This window comes from Pseudophryne corroboree (assembly GCF_028390025.1).
Source record: "Pseudophryne corroboree isolate aPseCor3 chromosome 3 unlocalized genomic scaffold, aPseCor3.hap2 SUPER_3_unloc_30, whole genome shotgun sequence".
NCBI lineage: Eukaryota > Metazoa > Chordata > Amphibia > Anura > Myobatrachidae > Pseudophryne > Pseudophryne corroboree.
Window position 1 is genome coordinate 615,677 of NW_026967520.1, and position 20,805 is coordinate 636,481.

At 46.3% G+C, this 20,805-nt stretch overlaps 2 protein-coding genes across 2 annotated transcripts in view; one reads left to right on the forward strand and one right to left on the reverse strand.

Annotated features, from left to right (window-relative positions):
- The window catches only part of LOC134984027 (zinc finger protein 850-like), a 586,502-nt gene that overhangs the window by 81,351 nt on the left and 484,346 nt on the right, over positions 1–20,805 (reverse strand). The window contains exon 8 of the mRNA XM_063949670.1: positions 17,738–17,746. Within this exon, the coding sequence (XP_063805740.1) occupies positions 17,738–17,746 (9 nt within the window). The remainder of the gene's footprint in view (positions 1–17,737; positions 17,747–20,805) is intronic.
- The window catches only part of LOC134984032 (gastrula zinc finger protein XlCGF17.1-like), a gene marked incomplete at both ends in the record, with an annotated part of 49,583 nt that continues 48,826 nt past the window's right edge, over positions 20,049–20,805 (forward strand). Inside the window, one exon of the mRNA XM_063949676.1 lies at positions 20,049–20,487. Coding sequence (XP_063805746.1) covers positions 20,049–20,487 — 439 coding nt within the window. The remainder of the gene's footprint in view (positions 20,488–20,805) is intronic.

Genomic DNA, 20,805 nt, shown 5'->3' on the forward strand with positions numbered 1-20,805 from the left:
TACCAGGTCCAGGCCTTGCCTTTCGATCTATCAACAGCACTGATGGTGTTATCAGGGGTGATGGCAGAGATGTTGCTACAACTCCACAAGCAGGAAGTGAACATTGGGGGTAATTCCAAGTTGATCGCAGCAAGATTTTTTTTAGTAGTTGGGCAAAACCATGTGCCCTGCAGGGGAGGCAGATATAACATTTGCAGAGAGAGTTAGATTTGGGTGGGTTATTTTGTTTCTGTGCAGGGTAAATACTGACTGCTTTATTTTTACACTGCAATTTAGATTGCAGATTGAACTCACCACACCCAATTCTATCTCTCTCTGCACATGTTATATCTACCTCCCCTGCAGTGCACATGGTTTTGCCCAATTGCTAACAAAAATCCTGCTGCGATCAACTTGGAATTACCCCCATTGTTTACAGAGCACAGTTGATGGAAAAGATCAGCCTTCAAACACGACTACTCACTGGTCATGGGTTTGATTCTCAATCTGCAGAAATCCCACCTAGAACCTATGCAGAGGCTTCAGTTCCTGGTAATGATATTGGACATGGTATCTCAGAAGGTGTTCCTTCCTATGGACAAGGCAAAGATAATTCAAACGATGGTATGTTCCATTTTGAAGCTGAACAAAATCTCTGTACATCTTTGCATACGCTTACTGGGAAAGATAATGGCCTCCTACGACGCAGTTCGGTATGGAAGATTCCATGCATGACCATTCCAGCTGGATCTGCTGGACAAATGGTCTGGGTCACATCTGCACATGCGCCAGATGATATGCCTTTCACCAAACGCCAGGATTTCCCTCTTATGGTGGTTGCTGATCTCCCTCCTGGAGGGTCGACACTTCAGAATTCAGGATTGGATTCTGTTGACAACGGATGCAAGCCTCCATGGTTGGAGTGCAGTGACCCAAAGCATATGGTAGAAATGTGTCTCTTGGTGTGAGGGTCAATAGTATTCTTCTGTGGATTTTCATCTGGGACATTTATTGCACTTCCTGCAGGCTGTTGTGGATGTGGGCCTACATTTAGGCTCCATAAAAGTTCAAATCTCAGCCTTGTCTTTTTCTTCCAGGGAACAATTGGCTGTTCTCCCAGTGGTCCAGATGTTCTTGCCAGGTGTCCTTCATATTAGACCACCCTTTGTGCTTTCCACAGTGCCATGAGTTCTCAATTTGGTTCTGGCCTTTCTCCAGTCGGTTTGATTGAACCTTTCCACAAGGTGGACATGGAGTATTTGACAGGCTATCATGTTGTTGGCCTTGGAATTAGGGGCCTTATCCTGTAAGTGTCCTTCTCTGGTGTTTCATGAGGATAGAGCGGTGCTTAAAACTCGCTGGACATTCTTGCCTAAGGTGGTGTTAGCATTTCATATCAATTGGCCGATGGTGGTTCTGGTTGTCACTGGCACGTCAATGGACGTGATTCGGGCTTTGGAGATTTATGTCAAGAGGCCAGCTCGTCTCAGAAAATCAGACTCGCTTTTTGTTCTCTATGATGCTTCAAAGTTTGGTTGTCCTGTTTCGAAGTAGTCTATTGTGTGTTGGATCAGGCTTACGATCCAACAGGCTCACTCTTCGGCGGCTTTGCCGCTGCCGAGGTCTGTTCTGGCCCACTCCACACGGTCAGTGGGTTCTTCCTAGGTGGCTGCCCGGGGTGTCTTGGCTTTGCAGTTATGCTGGGCAGCTACTTGGTTGGGTTCGAACACGCTGTTAAGTTTTAAAGGTTCAACACCTTGGCTACTGAGGACCTTCAGTTTGGTCAATCAGTTTTGATGGGGTCTCAGCACTCTTCCACCCGGTTTGGAGTTTTGGAACTTCCCCATGGTACTAAGACCATCCCAGTATCCACTTGGACATTAGAGAAAATAGGATTTTAATACCTACCGGTAAATCTTTTTCTCGTAGTCCATAGGGGATACTGGGCGCCCGCCTCTGTGCTTTGATATTTTCCAGCACGAGTTGTTCTTGTGTGTTGTAGTTTGGGTCTGCTTTTGCTGTCCCTATTTTCAAGTTGTGGTTAGTGTTGCTATCCTCTTGTTATGTTGTGTGCTGGTTCGTTCTCTCACAACTTTCTTGTCTCTTTTCCGCCTTTCAAAGTATGTCTGTCTCCTCGGGCACAGTTTTCTTAGACTGAGTCTACAGGAGGGGCATAGAGGGGAGGAGCCAGCACACTCTGAAGAAGTTTTAAAGTGCCAGTGTCACAACTGAGGGCCTGAGCTGACAGGAGGAAGCCTCAGTTGTAGGGGCTGAGGTGAAGCTAAACTTTGGAGGTTTAATCAGACCCCTGGACATACGAGTAAGCTGTAGAAAGGTTGCCCGAAGGCGTGACCATGACAACCAGGATTAAAAGTCAATAAAAGTTTATTAACAGAACTCCATGTATTCACAGCAGTGATAAATGAATGAAAATATACAGCAGATATGATAAAACAATTCCTGGATAACTATGGGTTTGGCAATGGCCACAGGGTACTAGTAGCAGTAGGTACATTTCTTAAGATGGAACGTCCTTACCAGACCCGTCCGTAGTATTAAGTGTAGCCAAGGAACACACCAGCAGATGTATCACTGGAAGCCGGTAACACTGTAGCTGAGGTAGCTGCTGTGGACACTGGATGGAACCAGCAGGTGTTAGCACATGGACTGGATGCTGGATGGAACCAGCCAAATAGTAGAATGAAGCTAGGGAGTGAGGATATAGGAACCGATGGTGTGCGGGTACCGATGGTTTGCGGGTACCGATGGTATGCAGGTAGCCGCTGGAGAAGCACCGGCTCTTTAAGGAAGTTGATCACTGCTGGAAGCAGATGAAACTGTAGCTGGAAGCTGGAGCAAACACAGAAGACTGCAGAGTCAGGCTGCACCGCAAGGTGGTAGGCTGGTGCGGGTCTCTTAGTGGTAACTGAACACAGGAGCTGAAAACCTGGAATGACAACAACCACAGGAGAGAGAGACTGGAAACAAGGTTTGACAACCAAAACACTGACGATTTCCTGGTGCAGGCTCAATCCCTTTATACCCTTAGGTATGCAGGGATTGGATGAACAATTAGGCAGACTTCAGCGGAGCTATGGATTGGAGGTCAGGATCATGTGACTGAAACTAAGATGGCTGCGCCCATACCGGCCAGTGGAGGGAAACCTTGTTTGTAACACCACATGGAGATTCCTCTGTAATGGCGGCGGTGAACACAGAGAACGCCGACTTGCGTCTCAAACCTCCAGCATGGATGGCCGCGGCCGCAGTAGGTCAAGAGTGCCACATACCCTGTAGTACGTTGAGAATAGGAGACGATGCCCGAGGCCCCGCCGGCAGGTGACGCCATGCCAGTCGCCCGGCATTGGAAAGACAATATCCATGGATCAGCAGGATGAGACATGACATATGAATGCTAGCAACATAGCTGGAAACCGGGCCTAGGACGCTGAGCCAGCCTTAGGAGACACCTGAAAGGTAAATAATGGCGTCCAGATACCCGGATCGTGACAGCACCCCCCCCCCCCTTTAGGAGTGGCCCCAAGACACTTCTTAGGCTTCTGAGGAAATCTGGAGTGGAAATTCCGGACCAAGGTAGGAGCATGGACATCTGAAGCATTGGTCCAAGAGCGTTCCTCAGGGCCATAGCCCTTCCAATCAATAAGATATTGTAACTGACCATAACGGAAACGTGAATCCAGAATCTTGGCAACTTCATACTCAACTCCCCGTTGAGTCTGGACTTTAGGGGCCGAAGGTAGAGCAGAATGGAATCGATTCAGGATCAGCGGTTTCAGAAGGGAAACATGGAATGTCCTAGGAATTTTCAAGAATGGGGGTAACTGGAGTTTGTAAGCAACAGGATTGATAACTTGTTCAATTTGAAAAGGACCGATGTAACGGGGCGCAAACTTCATGCTTGGAACTCTCAATCTCAAATTCTTTGTAGACAACCACACACGATCACCCACTTTGAGGGCAGGAACTGCCCCACGCTTCTTATCTGCAAACTTCTTGTATCTAAATGATGTTTTGAGCAGGGCCGCTCGAACATTTTTCCAGTTGTCTGAAAACTGGCGCAAGGTGATAACAACTGCTGGTACAGAAGTCGCTGGAAGCGGTTGGAATTCTGGAACTTTAGGGTGAAATCCGTAGTTGATGAAGAATTGTGTTGAAGAAGATGAGGAATGATATTGGTTATTATGGCTGAACTCGGACCAGGGAAGAAGTTGAACCCAGCCATCTTGAGAGGAAGACACATAGATGCGGAGGAGGCCTCCAAGTCCTGATTCACCCTCTCAGTTTGACCATTGGTCTGAGGATGGTAAGCTGTAGAGAACTTTAATTTGACTTGGAGGGCTTGACACAAACTTCGCCAGAATTTGGCTATGAATTGTACTCCTCTATCAGAGATGATCTCCTCGGGAAGACCGTGTAATCGGAAGATTTCCTGAATGAATACTTGAGCCAACTTGGAAGCTGACGGAAGACCGGTGAGGGGAATGAAATGTGCCATCTTGGTAAACCGGTCAACCACTACCCAGATGGTATTAAACTTGTTGCACATAGGCAGGTCTGTGACGAAGTCCATCGACAAATGGGTCCATGGTCGACGGGGAACAGATAATGGAACCAGTTGCCCTGCAGGCGACTGGCGGGATACTTTGTGTTGGGCACACTTTGGGCAAGAAGCAATAAACTCCATGACGTCCTTTTTCAGAGTTGGCCACCAATAAGACCTAGAGATGAACTCAAGGGTTTTCTGAATGCCTGTATGTCCGGCAAAACGGGAAGCATGGGCCCAATGCATGAGCTTCTTCCTTAACACCGACTTCACAAAACTTTTCCCTGGTGGGGGCGTAGAGTCCATCCTTACCGTGGAAAATGCCAACGGATTGATAATAGGATGCTTGTCAGAAGACTCCGACTCATTTTCTTGCTCCCAATAGCGGGAAAGGGCATCGGCCATGCGATTCTGAGAGCCCGGACAAAACTGGAGTTTAAAGTCGAACCTAGAAAAGTGCCCATCTGGCCTGATGAGGATTAAGACATTGTGCGCCTTTCAAATACAAAAGATTCTTGTGATCGGTAAGTATGGTAACAGAATGAGAAGCTCCCTCCAGCAGGTATCTTCGCTCCTCCAGAGCGAGTTTGATTGCCAGCAACTCCTGATCGCCAATGGCATAGTTGCGCTCAGCTGGAGAAAACTTCCGGGAGATGAAGCTGCAAGGATGTAGATGACCATCTTTAGCTCTCTGGGATAGCACCGCCCCTACTCCAACGGAAGAGGCTTCCACCTCAAGGATGAAAGGTGAGTTGATGTCGGGCTGTTTCAAAACCGGAGCAGAGATGAATCGTTGCTTTAATAGATGAAAGGCTTGCATAGCTTCTTCAGACCACTTGGACGGGTTAGCACCCTTGATAGGTGCCACAATGGTGGAAAAGTCTCGTATAAACTTTCTGTAATAATTGGCGAATCCTAAAAACCTCTGGACCCCTTTAAGTGTTAAAGGTATCGGCCAATTCTGGATTGCTTGTAGTTTCTCAGGATCTATCTCTAGTCCGGAACTGGACACAATGTAGCCTAGAAACGGAATGGATTTAACTTCAAAAACACACTTCTCCAATTTGCAATAGAGATGATTGACACGGAGACGGGACAGAACTTCCTTTATCCAGAAACGATGTTCTTCCAGATTGTTGGCAAAGATAAGTATATCATCTAGATAAACCACGACATGGCGATATAAAATGTCTCTGAAGATCTCGTTCACGAAATCCTGGAAGACAGCTGGAGCATTACTTAATCCGAAAGGCATGACGAGGTACTCATAATGTCCATCAAAGGTGTTAAATGCGGTCTTCCACTCGTCACCCTCTCGGATCCGGATGAGGTTGTAGGCACCCCTCAAATCTAATTTCTTGAAGATGGTTGCGCCGCTAACTCGATCGAAGAGTTCTGTAATCAAGGGTAAAGGATATCGGTTCTTGACAGTGATGTCATTCAAGCCTCTGTAATCGATGCATGGCCGCAGTCCACCATCTTTCTTCTTAACAAAGAAAAAACCTGCGCCAGCTGGGGAGGAAGAAGGTCGAATGAAACCCTTCGCCAGATTCTCCTTAATATATTCTTCCATAGAATGCGTTTCTGGTAAAGACAACGAATAGGTTCGGCCTCGAGGTGGAACCTTCCCCGGGATGAGATCGATTGGACAGTCCCATTCCCTATGAGGAGGAAGAATATCTGCAGAAGCTTTACTGAACATGTCCGTGTAATCTTGATACGGAGGAGGTGGAACATCAAACGACTTGGAGGAGGAAGAACATACAGGAAGCACTTTGGACAAACAGGTCTCAGTACAGGAAGGACCCCATGCCAGGATTTGAGTAGTCGTCCAGTCAATCGATGGGTTATGGAGACGAAGTCATGGAAGGCCCAAAACCGCTGGATGTGTGGCTCTTGGAATAACTAGAAAATAAATTAATTCTGAATAATGAACTCCTACTCTCAGACGAACTGGTAGAGTTCTTAAAGAAATAACTGCATCAAAAATCTTACTGCCATCCACGGCAGTCAAAGATATGGACGAAGAAAGTCTCTCAGTGGGTAGGGACCACCGTTTAACATATGCTTCAGTTATGAAATTCCCAGCTGCTCCGGAATCTAGGAGGGCAATGACATTCCTATAACGTTGAGCAATTTGAAGCGAGACTGGGAGATTACAATCTTGAGGAGATGGAGAGGAGAGCATTACTCCTAGCCGGCCCTCTCCTTGGCGGGCTAGGACTTGAAGTTTCCTGGACGTTTGGGACAGGCATTGATTACATGAGACGGAGCTGCACAATAAAGACAGAGGGACTCAGAAAGACGTCTTCGACGCTCAGCTGGAGATAGACGGGAATGACCAATTTGCATGGGCTCATCTTTGGATGGAGACGGTTGACGAGGAGGAGGAGCAGAAGATTTTGGGATAGATGACCTTCCTCGCTCGGTTGCTCTCTCTCTGAACCATAGATCAACTTTTGTACATAGAGATATTAGCTCATCCAACTTAGAGGGCAAGTCTCTGGTAGCTAATTCGTCCTTGATGCGTTCAGATAAGCCATGCCAGAATGCAGCATACAGGGCCTCGTCGTTCCATGCCAGTTCGGATGCCAGGATCTTGAACTGTATTAGGTACAGTACGCGTTCCTTGGCGTAAACAAAGAATCTCAGAAGAGGCTGAAGTTACATGGCCTGGCTCGTCGAAGATGCGCCTGAATGTCGTTACAAAGTCAGTATATGAGGACAACAGGGTGTCGGATTTCTCCCATAAAGGTGATGCCCAATCAAGGGCTGAGCCACTGAGAAGGGAAATAATATAGACAATTTTAGTGCGTTCACTGGGGAAACTGCCAGGTTGTAGCTCGAAATGTATTTCACATTGATTGAGAAATCCCCTGCAAGATCTTGGAGATCCATCAAATTTTGCTAGCCTTGGAAGATGAAGACGTGGATCAGAAATGGGCAAGGTGGGTGGGGTCACAACTGGTGTCACTGTGGTGGACGCACCGGACGCCCCTGATCCACAAGCATCATTTGGATCCCATCCAGCCGAGTAGAGAGATCCTGGAGACAGCGGATGATGTTCGAGTCTAGCTGCCAGTTCTTGCATTGGCCTGGTCGCTTGATCCTGATCTCCGGCTGGATTCATATGGTCAGTGCTTACTGTCACAACTGAGGGCCTGAGCTGACAGGAGGAAGCCTCAGTTGTAGGGGCTGAGGTGAAGCTAAACTTTGGAGGTTTAATCAGACCCCTGGACATACGAGTAAGCTGTAGAAAGGTTGCCCGAAGGCGTGACCACGACAACCAGGATTAAAAGTCAATAAAAGTTTATTAACAGAACTCCATGTATTCACAGCAGTGATAAATGAATGAAGATATACAGCAGATATGATAAAACAGTTCCTGGATAACTATAGGTTTGGCAATGGCCACAGGGTACTGGTAGCAGTAGGTACAGTTCTTAAGATGGAACGTCCTTACCAGACCCGTCCGTAGTATTAAGTGTAGCCAAGGAACACACCAGCAGATGTATCACTGGATGCCGGTAACACTGTAGCTGAGGTAGCTGCTGTGGACACTGGATGGAACCAGCAGGTGTTAGCACATGGATTGGATGCTGGTTGGAACCAGCCAAATAGTAGAATGAAGCTAGGGAGTGAGGATATAGCAACCGGTGGTGTGCGGGTACCGATGGTTTGCGGGTACCGATGGTATGCAGGTAGCCGCTGGAGAAGCACCGGCTCTTTAAGGAAGTTGATCACTGCTGGAAGCTGACCGCTGGAAGCAGATGAAACTGTAGCTGGAAGCTGGAGCAAACACAGAAGACTGCAGAGTCATGCTGCACCGCAAGGTGGTAAGCTGGTGCGGGTCTCTTAGTGGTAACTGGAAACAGGAGCTGGAAACCTGGAATGAAAACAACCACAGGAGAGAGAGACTGGAAACAAGGTTTGACAACCAAAGCACTGACGATTTCCTGGTGCAGGCTCAATCCCTTTATACCCTTAGGTATGCAGGGATTGGATGAACAATTAGGCAGACTTCAGCGGAGCTATGGATTGGAGGTCAGGATCATGTGACTGAAACTAAGATGGCTGCGCCCATACCGGCCAGTGGAGGGAAACCTTGTTTGTAACACCACATGGAGATTCCTCTGTAATGGCGGCGGTGAACACAGAGAACGCTGACTTGCGTCTCAAACCTCCAGCATGGATGGCCGCGGCCGCAGTAGGTGAAGAGTGCCACATACCTTGTAGTGCGTTGAGAATAGGAGACGATGCCCGAAGCCCCGCCGGCATGTGACGCCATGCCAGTCGCCCGGGCATTGGAAGTACAATATCCATGGATCAGCAGGATGAGACATGACATATGAATGCTAGCAACATAGCTGGAAACCGGGCCTAGGACGCTGAGCCAGCCTTAGGAGACACCTGAAAGGTAAATAATGGCTCCAATGGACCCCATCTATACCCCATGGTGCTAAGACTATCCCAGTATCCCCTACGGACTAAAAGAAAAGGATATACCGATAGGTATTAAAATCCTATTTTTTCAGAATAGCAGGGCCATCCTCGGTTGAAGGTATCACTGCAAAGGTGCCGTTTTGCATTACAATAACCTTAGTAGGAAATACCCATTTGTATTGTACATTTCCTTGGGTGGAATAGACGCCTTTTGGCCAGTGTCACAGGAGAAATATCTGCAGATTATCCAGTCACTCAGCTGTGGATGAGGAAGGCAAAGCAGCCTGTAAAATGTGTTCTTTAATATGATAAAAGTGGACCCTGAGCAGAGTGTCCCTCGGTGCTTGGATAGGGGCCTGTTTGGACTTTGGGAGTCTATGGATCCTATCAATAAGAAGGTCCGCGGCAGAAGCCTTCGGTGAAAGTTTCTGAAAAGAGAACCGTGGCATAATCATAAAGCTCAGCATTTGTAGCAGAATCCGGAGCGCCCATTATTCTGATATTATTTCTCCGAGACCTGTCTTCTAAATCAATGACTTTATCACGAATAGAGACCATGGGGTAAATTTACTAAGATGGGAGTTCTATTTAAGATGGGATGTTGCCCATAGCAACTAATCAGCTTTTACGTCTCATTAATCTAGCACCTTCTAGAAGATAATACCTGAAACCTGATTGGTTGCTATGGGCAATATCCTATCTTAAATAGAATTCCTATCTTAGTAAATTTAGCCCCATGTCTTCCTGAAGGGTGTCATGTGCTGAAATCAGATCTTTGTGAGACGCAACAATCTCTTTCATCTTAGTCTGTACGAGTGCCAATCTCACTGATATCTGACCTCAAAGCTTGAATATTAGAATTCAATTCTGAGATTATTTCAGTCCTTAAATGCAGATAACATAATGTATAGAGCACAGGTTCTCAAACTCGGTCCTCCGGACACCACATGGTGCATGTTTTGCAGATCTCCTCACAGAATCACAAGTGAAATAATTAGCTCCACCTGCGAACCTTTAAAAATGTGTCAGTGAGTAATTAATACACCTGTGCACCTGCTGGGTTACCTGCAAAACATGCACTGTGTGGGGTCCTGAGGACCGAGTTTGAGAACCACTGGTATAGAGCGTAGAGTAACAGGACCATCTAGGATGTCTTAAGATGTCTTCAGCCATTACAGCTGGGCTGTGCGTCTGACAAGAAGAAGCAGATGATGTAGCGGTCTCAGAAGGACCTCCTGAATTCGAAGTACCAAAGAGATGGACAGGTTGGGCCAATTTGGTACCTTTTAACCTTTTTTGGAGGCATGGTATACCGGCTACAAAGAGACCGACCTCTCAGAGATAGGAAAATACAAACGGTCTATAAATAAAAGGAGCAGTAGTACGCTGTCAGGAGGTTACATCAAGATGACTCAGTTCAAAATGACATTCTTAGTCGATGTGACGGGGGTATCCGAGCCAAAATTTCAAGTAAACATGATGTAATGCAAGTCAAATAACACAGTAATGACCGAGAAATTCCACTAGAGGTCAGCGTGATCACAGACGTGAAGTACTCAGCACAGCGAGACACAAATGGCAAAATATATTCAGTGAATAAATTCACAAAATAATATACTGTGAGGTTGTAATCAGAGTGTAATGAGCTGTACTCAGACGATACTTGATAGTGGGCTCTGCATGTAGACTGAGAGGAAGTAGATTATAGTGGTACCATATAAATAGAAGGTAGTTTCACCTCCAGGCAAATGCTTCAATTTAGTGTAGTGACCCCGGTCCAGCCGTCAGGACACTTATTTATATTAAACCTTATTGAAGGCAGAAGACAAAGCATGCGATGGCCGGGCACCAGGATACAAAATGGCAGCCACCTTACTTCCCAATTTCACCACTTGGCTTCGGTGACTGTGGGCAGCCCGTTCTGTCCCTAGCAGTAGCGGAAGCTGCGCACCCGTGTTATCTGAAGAGCAAGTGCTCCTGCCTGAGACAAAAGCGCCTTCAAGTCAGGTGTCTGGAGCGTGCAGGAAAGACTGGGCACACTTAGCCCCAGAATACAGCCCGTGGCTTCATAGGCGTCATTAGGCTGCGGCAGTGAACAGTGCCCGGAGTGAGCGGAGCGAGCGGCTTTAGTGCAGTAGGAGTGGGGGACTTAATAGATTGGGCCTTGGTCACAGCGACGGCTGAGAGCTATCAGGTAGGGTAGATAAGAAGCCACTTAGTGAGGAGAACTCCAGAAACCACGTCTGGATGGACCACACCCCTCTTTTTTATTATTTTATATACTAACAGAGGTGACAGGTGTGGTACATCCCTGCAAAGGCAGATCCAATCTCTTTCTCATCAGACTCTGCTGTCTTCCCTGCACTCTCACTCAGATGTTCACTGCTGCCAGTAGCACACGTATGAGAAGCAGAAGTATGGCGGCAGCTGTATAGATTCTGATATGTAATTCTCTGTATCATACTTACCGTACACACATCATCCTTATTACTATTGAAACTATAAAGGTAAGACACTGATGATGGGGATGTAAAAATAGGATTTTAATTACCTACCGGTAAGCCTGTAAATGTGTTATTCACCCTTATTTAAGGTATATTGCTACAGCAGAGTAGGTGTGGAACAAGGTACTTTACATGCAATACACCATATGATACCCTGTAATCATCATCATCATCTGCTAGGTTATAATCTACTATCTCTTACGTCCTAGAGGATGCTGGGGTCCATTTAGTACCATCGGCTAAAAATGGGTCCTTTGGTAGCCACTGGCACTTTAAGAGTTTAATAGTGTGGGCTAGTTTCCCTCTATGCCCCTCCTACCAGACTCAGTCTAGAAACTGTGCCCGAGGAAACGGACATACTTCGAGAGAAGAAAATACACAGATAGTGGTGAGAGTCACACCAGCTCACACATAACAAAAAGGAAAGCCAAACTAACCAACTTGGAACAATTCAGCAACGACTGAACCAACAATACTGACTCAAGTAACAATGCAGGAATACGAAGCACAGGGCGGGCGCTCAGCATCCGCTATGGACTACAAGAAAAGGATTTACCGGTAGGTAATTAAAATCCTATTTTCTCTTAAGTCCTAGAGGATGTTGGGGTCCATTTAGTACCATGGGGATGTACCAAAGCTCCCAGTACAGGAGGGAGAGTGCTGAGGTTCCTGCAGAACTGATTGACCAAACTTGAGGTCCTCAGAGGCCAAAGTATAGAACTTGTAAAACTTAGCAAACGTGTTCGACCCTGACAAAGTAGCTGCTCGGCAAAGGTGAATAGCCGAGACACCCTGGGCAGCTGCCCAGGAAGAACCCACTTTAGGGTAGAGTGGGCCTAAACACATTTTGGAATTGGCAATCCTGCCATGGAATAAGCATGCTGGATAGTAAGCCTGATCTAGCATGACATTGGCACCACAATAGGTTGGTTGATATGAAAAGCCGACACAACCTTAGGTAGAAATTGCTGACGCGTTCTGAGCTCAGCTCTGTCCTCATGGAAAATCAAGTAGGGGCTCTTGTGCGACAATGCCCCCAATTCTGATACGCGTCTGGCAGAAGCTAAGGCCAACAACGTGACCGCCTTCCAAGTAAGAAACTTTACGTCCACCTCCTGTAAAGGTTTGAAGCAATCCGATTGCAGGAACTGCAGCACCACTTTAAGATCTCAAGGTGCCATAGGAGGCACAAAGGGTGGTTGGATGTGCAGAACTCTTTTCAAGAAAGTCTGAACCTCAGGGATAGCAGCCAATTGTTTCTGGAAGAAAATAGACAAGGCCGAAATCTGGACCTTGATGGAGCCCAAGCGTAGGCCAACATCCACACCAGCTTGCAAAAAGAAGAGAAAATGTCCCAGTTGAAACTCCACCGTAGGAAACTTCTTGGATTCACACCAAGACACGTACTTTTTCCAAATCCGATGGTTATGATTAGATGTTACTCCCTTCTTAGCTTGGATTAGAGTATGAATAACCGTATTCGGAATGCCCTTCCGAGTTAAGATCTGGCGTTCAACCTCCATGCCGTCAAACATAGCCGCAGTGAGTCTTGATAGGCAAACAGCCCCTGCAGTAGACGGTCCTCGCAAAGAGGAAGAGGCCTCGGATCCTCCAGCAGTAATGCCAGAAGATCCGCATACCAAGCCCGCCTTGGCCAGAGCAATGAGGATCGACAGAACTTTTGATCTTTTTATTAGTTTGAGAATCCTTGGGATGAGTGGAAGTGAAGGGAACTTATACACTGACTGGAACACCCACGGAGTCACCAAGGCGTCTACCGCCACTGACTGTGGGTCTCGTGACCTGGAACAGTACCTCTGAAGCTCCTTGTTGAGACGAGAGGCCATCATGTCTATCTGAGGTACACCCCATCGGCGTGTTACCTCTGTGAATACCTCAGGGTGGAGGCCCCATTCTCCTGGATGGAGATTGTGTCTGCTGACGATGTCTGCTTCGCAGTTGTCCACACCCGGAATGAAGATTCAGACAGCGCCAGCACCTGTCTTTCTGCCCAGAGGAGGATTCTTTTTACCTCTGACATTGCAGCCCTGCTCTTCGTTCCACCCTGACTGTTTATGTAGGACACCGCTGTGACGTTGTCCGACTAAACCTGAATGGCTCGATCTTGCAGAAGATGAGCCACTTGTAGAAAGCCATTGTATATGGCCCTTAGATCCAGAATGTTTATTGGAAGGACCGATTCCTGGCTTGACCACATTCCTTGGAAGTTTTCCCCCTGGGTGACTACTCCCCAACCTTTGAGGCTTGCGTCCATGGTTAGAAGTATCCAATTCTGAATCCTGAACCTGTGGCCCTCGAGCAGGTGCGAAGTTTGCAGCCACCAGAGTAGTGAAATTCTGGCTTTCGGCAACAGGCATATCCACTGGTGCATGTGAAGATGCGATCCCGACCACTTGTCCAGAAGATCCAGCTGGAGGAACCGTGCATAGAATCTTCAGTACTGTAGAGCCTCGTAGGAGGCTACCATCTTCCACAGAAGGCGAATGCACTGATTAACCGATACCCGGGGAGGTTTCACGACATCCCGGACCATTGATTGGATCACCAAAGCTTTCTCCACCGGTAGAAACACCCTCTGCACTTCCGTGTTGAGTATCATCTCCAGGAAGGGCAGTCTTCTTGTCGGTTCCAAATGTGACTTTGGAAGGTTCAGGATCCACCCATGATCCCAGAGTAGTTGAGTTGAGAGCGCAATACTCTGCAACAGCTTCTCCTTGGAAGATGCCTCTATAAGCAGATCATCCAGATATGGAATTATGTTCACTCCCTGTTTGCGTAGGAGTAGCATCATCTCTGCCATGACCATGGTGAACACCCTCGGTGCTGTGGAGAGGCCAGATGGCAATGTCTGGAACTGATAGTGACAGTCCTGTAGTGCAAACCGTAGATAGGCCTAGTGAGGCGGCCAGATCAGAATGTGAAGGTACGCATCCTTGATATCCAGGGATACTAGGAATTCCCCCTCCTCCAGACCTGAGATCACCGCTCTCTGATACTCAATCTTGAATTGGAAAACCCTCAAGTTAGGGGTTCAACGACTTCAGGTTCAACATAGATCTTACCGAAACAGCCGGTTTTGGTACCACAGGCAGGTTTGAGTAATAACCTTTGGTTTTTGGGCGAGGTGGAACTGGAACAATGACATTTGTTTGTACCAATTTTTGAATGGCTTCCTGTAGGATAGCACTTTCTGTCAGCGAAGCTGATAAGCCTGATTTGAAGAATCTGTGAGGTGGGAGTTTCTGAAACTCCAGTCTGTACCCCTGGGTAACAATATCAGTCACCCAGGGCTCTAGGCATGATGATGTCCAGAAGTGACTGGAATCTTTTAGTCTCGCTCCCACCTGCCTGATCGCCAGGCTAAGAGATCCACCATCATTCTGAGTATTTGGAGGAAGGAGAACCTGGTTTCTGTTCCTGGGAACCTGTTGGTGGGGTTTTTTGGATCTTCCCCGACCTCCTCTAAAGAAGTTGGGAGGGGGTTTGGATTTTTTAAATTTTGCGGTCCAAAAGGACTGCAGTGTAGGATAAGATTTCCTAGCTGAGGCTGCTGCGGAGGGAAGAAATGTTGACTTACCCGCAGTCACCATAGATATCCACGCATCCAATGCATCCCCAAGTAGTGCCTGACCTGTGAATGGCAGGTTCTCCACACTTTTCTTGGATATTGCATCCGGAGTCCATTGGCGTAGCCAGAGTCCTCTGCGTGCCAAGACAGCCATGGAAGTGGCAGGCCAATGTCCTTCATGGCCTCCACCATGAAACCTGCAGAATCCTGTATGTGACGTAAAAACAAGTCAATGTCACCCCTATCCATAGTATCTAAGTCCTCTAGTAATGTTCCTGACCACTTTACTATGGCTTTAGAAATCAATGCACAAACAATAGTGGGCCTTAAAGCCACGCCTGTAGCAGTGTATAGGGATTTGAGCATAGTCTTAATCTTGCGGTCAGCCGGCTCCTTTAAGACGGTTGAACCAGGGTCAGGTAAAACCACCTTTTTAGACAGCCTAGATACAGAAGCGTCTACTACAGGTGGGTTTTCCCACTTCTTTCTATCCTCTTCAGGGAAAGGGAAAGCAATGAGAATTCTTTTAGGGAACTGGAATTTTTTCTCTGGGTTTTCCCAGGATTTTTCAAACAAGGAGTTTAACTCCTTAGAAGCAGGGAAGGTAAACGAGGATTTCTTATTTACTGTAAAATAAGATTCCTCTACTTGTTCCAGAAACTTCTCAGAAATATGCAAAACATCCCTAATGGCTTCAATCATTAGCTGCACCCCTTTAGCAAGGGATGCATCCCCCCTGCATATCCCCATCACCGTCCCCTGTATCAGAGTCGGTATCAGTGTCCGCTTGCATTATCTGGGCAAGTGTATGTTTTTTGGGGGTATGTAGGTGGGGTTTTAGATGAATTAGTGGGAGCTGAATACTTCAAACCCACTACAGATTGTCTCAAAACCTGCGTCTCTTTCTCAGTATGTGACATCCTTGTTGAAATCTGGGATATCATTCCCCTTAAAGTATCCACCCATGGGGGTTCGGATTCAGAAGGCTGAGACAGCACATTGCAGTCCTGAGTACATGGAATAGACTCCTCGGGAGAAGATACACACTCTGCAGCACAGGACACAGAGTCCTTAGACATGGTAATGTGGATATACACACACACACACACACACACACACACACAGGAAAATGTCAGACACAGTTTCCCCCAGAGTACCTTCAGAGAGTCACAGAGTATAAGGAGCCAGCCACACAGCGCCCCTGTAGGCAGTTATTATGATAAAAGCCTGACGCTGACTAACTAACCTTAATAGGGAGGGCAGCGCTCCCTGTCAGTGTCCTAGTTCCTATGATCTGCAGGGAGAAAATGGCGCTGGTGAGTGCTGGATCTGCTCTGAGAGGAAGCCCCGCCCCTTGTAATGGCGGGCGGCTTCCCGCACTAATTGTTTATACTGGCCTGAGGATTTTAGTGATAACAGGGGGATTAGCGCCTGTTAGCTGCGTGACCAGTGTAGGGTTTATCCGCACTGGCTCAGGACGCCCCTCGAAGCGCCTACACTGTGTTTTGCTGAGCCTTCCTGGAGTGCAGCCTGTCAGAGCTGCGCAGCCACCCTTGTGCCACCATACCCGCCGGCGACACGCTAACCGGAACGCCGGTGCTGTACTCACCACTTTCTTCTGGCTCTGTTAGGGGGTGGTGGCCATGCTGCGGGAGAGAGCAGTTGCCTCGTGGACTTGAGATTAGCACCCACAGGAGCTCAGTGTCCTGTCATCGGAGTAGAGAACCATTAACTCTTCAGGAAGTTGGTTTCTATCCCCTCCCCCTAAGTCCCACGAAGCAGGGAGGCTGTTGCCAGCAGCCTTCCTGTAACCTAACTATCTCTAGAAAATAAAAAGCTAAGAAAACTCCTAGGAACTCCCCTAGCTGTGACCGGCTCCTCCGGGCACATTTTCTAAACTGAGTCTGGTAGGAGGGGCATAGAGGGAGGAGCCAGCCCACACTATTAAACTCTTAAAGTGCCAGTGGCTCCCAAAGGACCAGTCTATACCCCATGGTACTAAATGGACCCCAGCATCCTCGGTATCCGGACTCCAGGTCGACAACAAAAAGGTCGCCACACCTTAGGTCAACGCCAATTGGTTAACACACCTTAAGTCAACATGGACAAAAGGTCGATGTTGACAAAAGGTCGACAGGAACAAGGTCGACATGGGTTTTTCACAATTCTTTTCTTTTTTGGAACCTTTTCATACCTAACGATCCACGTGGACTATGATTGGAACGGTAATCTGTGCCAAACGGAGCGGAGCGATGGCACCATGCCCAAAGCATGGCGAGCGAAGCCAGGTGTGGGGGCACTAATTGGGGTTCCCGGTCACTCTACGAAGAAAATGACACAAAAAAAAACATAAAAATTCATGTCGACCTTGTTCCTGACGACCTTTTTGTCCATGTCGACCTAAGGTGTGTCGACCAATTGGCGTCAACCTAAGGTGTGTCGACCTTTTTGCTGTCGACCTGGAGTCCCAGACCCGTATCCTCTAGGACGTAACGGAATGTAGATTATAACCTAGCAGATGATGATGACGATTGCAGTGTATTATAAGGTGTATTGCATGTAAAGTACCTTGTTCCACACCTACTCTGCTGTAGCAATATACCTTATATAAGGGTGAGTAACACATTTACAGGCTTACCAGCGTATGAGCACACACATAAAGGAATGCTACCTTACCAATGCTTCCAGGAGTAACGTTAGGAGACATTTCTCTGATCCATCAGCTCATATGACTGATATTATTGTTCATCTAGAATCTCCAATTCATACGATATGTTCCCCATCCATTGTTTTACATTGGTGCTGACATAGGACTTGGCGAGTGACTACATCTCCACTTATACTTCATGGTTAGTTACCAGTACAAGAGAGAGATATATCTAAGTCTTATAATATTACACTTGTTATTGTGTGTTCTCAGGAGGATGGACACAATGATAGTCTGAGACACAATATTATAAAGCATTCATTAAAAGTTATGTTTTATTATACACACACATTTACAATTAAGTGTCCCAGAAAGTCGTCTTCTCCTATTGTTTACAAGATTAATATTGTTACAGAAAATGTCACATTTCCATAATGTATTTTATTTCCAGCAGATGGTCACACAAGCAGGAATATCTCAGAAGGACATCTAATGTTATCCCCGGATTGTGACATAAAAGATAATGACAGTAGACAGGATTCTCCAGGAGATAACCCCATTACCCCAATTATACATCCAGCTTCGTCAGCTGATCCCTCTGATCCTGGGAAATGTTCTCCTGATCACTCTGATATTGGTGCATCTGTTACAGCTCTGACAGTAGATACAGTGTTTCCCTGTTCTGTAGATGCCAAATGTTTTACACAGAACACAAAGCCTATTAACCTACACACAGGTAAGGCAGGTGAGAGGCCACTGATATGTTCTGAGTGTGAGAAATGTTTTACATGCAAATCAGATCTTGTTATACATCAGCGAAGTCACACAGGTGAGAAGCCATTTTCTTGCTCTGAGTGTGGGAAATCTTATTATTCTAAATCACATCTTGTTATACATAACAGAAGTCACAGAGGTGAGAAGGCATTTCCATGTTCTGAGTGTGGGAAATGTTTTGCACACAAATCAGTTCTTGTTAGACATAACAGAAGTCACACAGGTGAGAAGCCATTTTCTTGCTCTGAGTGTGGGAAATGTTTTACACAGAAATCAAGTCTTGTTAAACATCACGTAAGTCACACAGGTGAGAAGTCATTTCCATGTTCTGAGTGTGGAAAATGTTTTGCACTTAAATCACATCTTGTTAGACGTCAGAGAAGTCACACAGGTGAGAAGCCATTTTCTTGCTCTGAGTGCGGGAAATGTTTTACACAAAAATCACATCTTGTTACCCATCAGCAAAGTCACACAGGTGAGAAGGCATTTCCATGTTCTGAGTGTGTGAAATGTTTTACCTGGAAATCACAACTTGTTATACATCAGAGAAGTCACACAGGTGAGAAGCCATTTTCTTGCTCTGAGTGCAGGAAATGTTTTACACAAAAATCACAACTTGTTACCCATCAGCAAAGTCACACAAGTGAGAAGGCATTCCCATGTTCTGAGTGTGTGAAATGTTTTACATGGAAATCACAACTTGTTACACATCAGCAAAGTCACACAGGTGAGAAGGCATTCCCATGTTCTGAGTGTGGGAAATGTTTTGCACACAAATCAGCTCTTGTTATACATCACAGAAGTCACACAGGTGAGAAGCTGTTTTCTTGCTCTGAGTGTGGGAAATGTTGTGTAAGTAAATCACAACTTGTTGCACATCTGCGCAGTCACACAGGTGAAAAGCCTTTTCCATGTTCTGAGTGTAGGAAATGTTTTGCATGGAAATCAGATCTTGTTATACATCACAGAAGTCACACAGGTGAGAAGCTGTTTTCTTGCTCTGAGTGTGGGAAATGTTGTGTAAGTAAATCACAACTTGTTGCACATCTGCGCAGTCACACAAGTGAGAAGGCATTCCCATGTTCTGAGTGTGTGAAATGTTTTACATGGAAATCACAACTTGTTACACATCAGCAAAGTCACACAGGTGAGAAGGCATTCCCATGTTCTGAGTGTGGGAAATGTTTTGCACACAAATCAGCTCTTGTTATACATCACAGAAGTCACACAGGTGAGAAGCTGTTTTCTTGCTCTGAGTGTGGGAAATGTTGTGTAAGTAAATCACAACTTGTTGCACATCTGCGCAGTCACACAGGTGAAAAGCCTTTTCCATGTTCTGAGTGTAGGAAATGTTTTGCATGGAAATCAGATCTTGTTATACATCACAGAAGTCACACAGGTGAGAAGCCATTTTCTTGCTCTGAGTGCGGGAAATGTTTTACACAGAAATCACAACTTGTTATCCATCAGCAAAGTCACACAGGTGAGAAGGCATTTCCATGTTCTGAGTGTGGGAAATGTTTTGCACACAAATCAGTTCTTGTTACACATCAGAGAAGTCACACAGGTGAGAAGCCATTTCCATGTTCTGAGTGTGGGAAATGTTTTGCACACAAATCAGTTCTTGTTAGACATAACAGAAGTCACACAGGTGAGAAGCCATTTTCTTGCTCTGAGTGTGGGAAATGTTTTACACAGAAATCAAGTCTTGTTGAACATCACGTAAGTCACACAGGTGAGAAGTCATTTCCATGTTCTGAGTGTGGAAAATGTTTTGCACTTAAATCACATCTTGTTAGACATCAGAGAAATCACACAGGTGAGAAGCCATTTTCTTGCTCTGAGTGCGGGAAATGTTTTACACAGAAATCACAACTTGTTATCCATCAGCAAAGTCACACAGGTGAGAAGCCATTTCCATGTTCTGAGTGTGGGAAATGTTTTGCACACAAATCAGTTCTTGTTAGACATCAGCGAAGTCACACAGGTGAGAAGCCATTTCTATACTCTGAGAAATAAATCATCAGAATCAGCTTTATTGGCCAGGTGTACTCACGTACACTAGGAATTGTTTGTTGTACAATGCATCGCCAAGCAGCAACATGAAAGGGGAATGCATAGCATAAGAAGGGGGAAAAACATAGCATACATTACACATATGAGTTCATACTGCACATTGCAACTGTACAATAGACTCGACATATTATACATGTAAGACTAAAAACGAAGGCTGCTTGGCAGAGCAGCACTGAGGCGCCAACTAGAACTCAAACAATGCACATAATACAGAAGAATTAAGTATTAC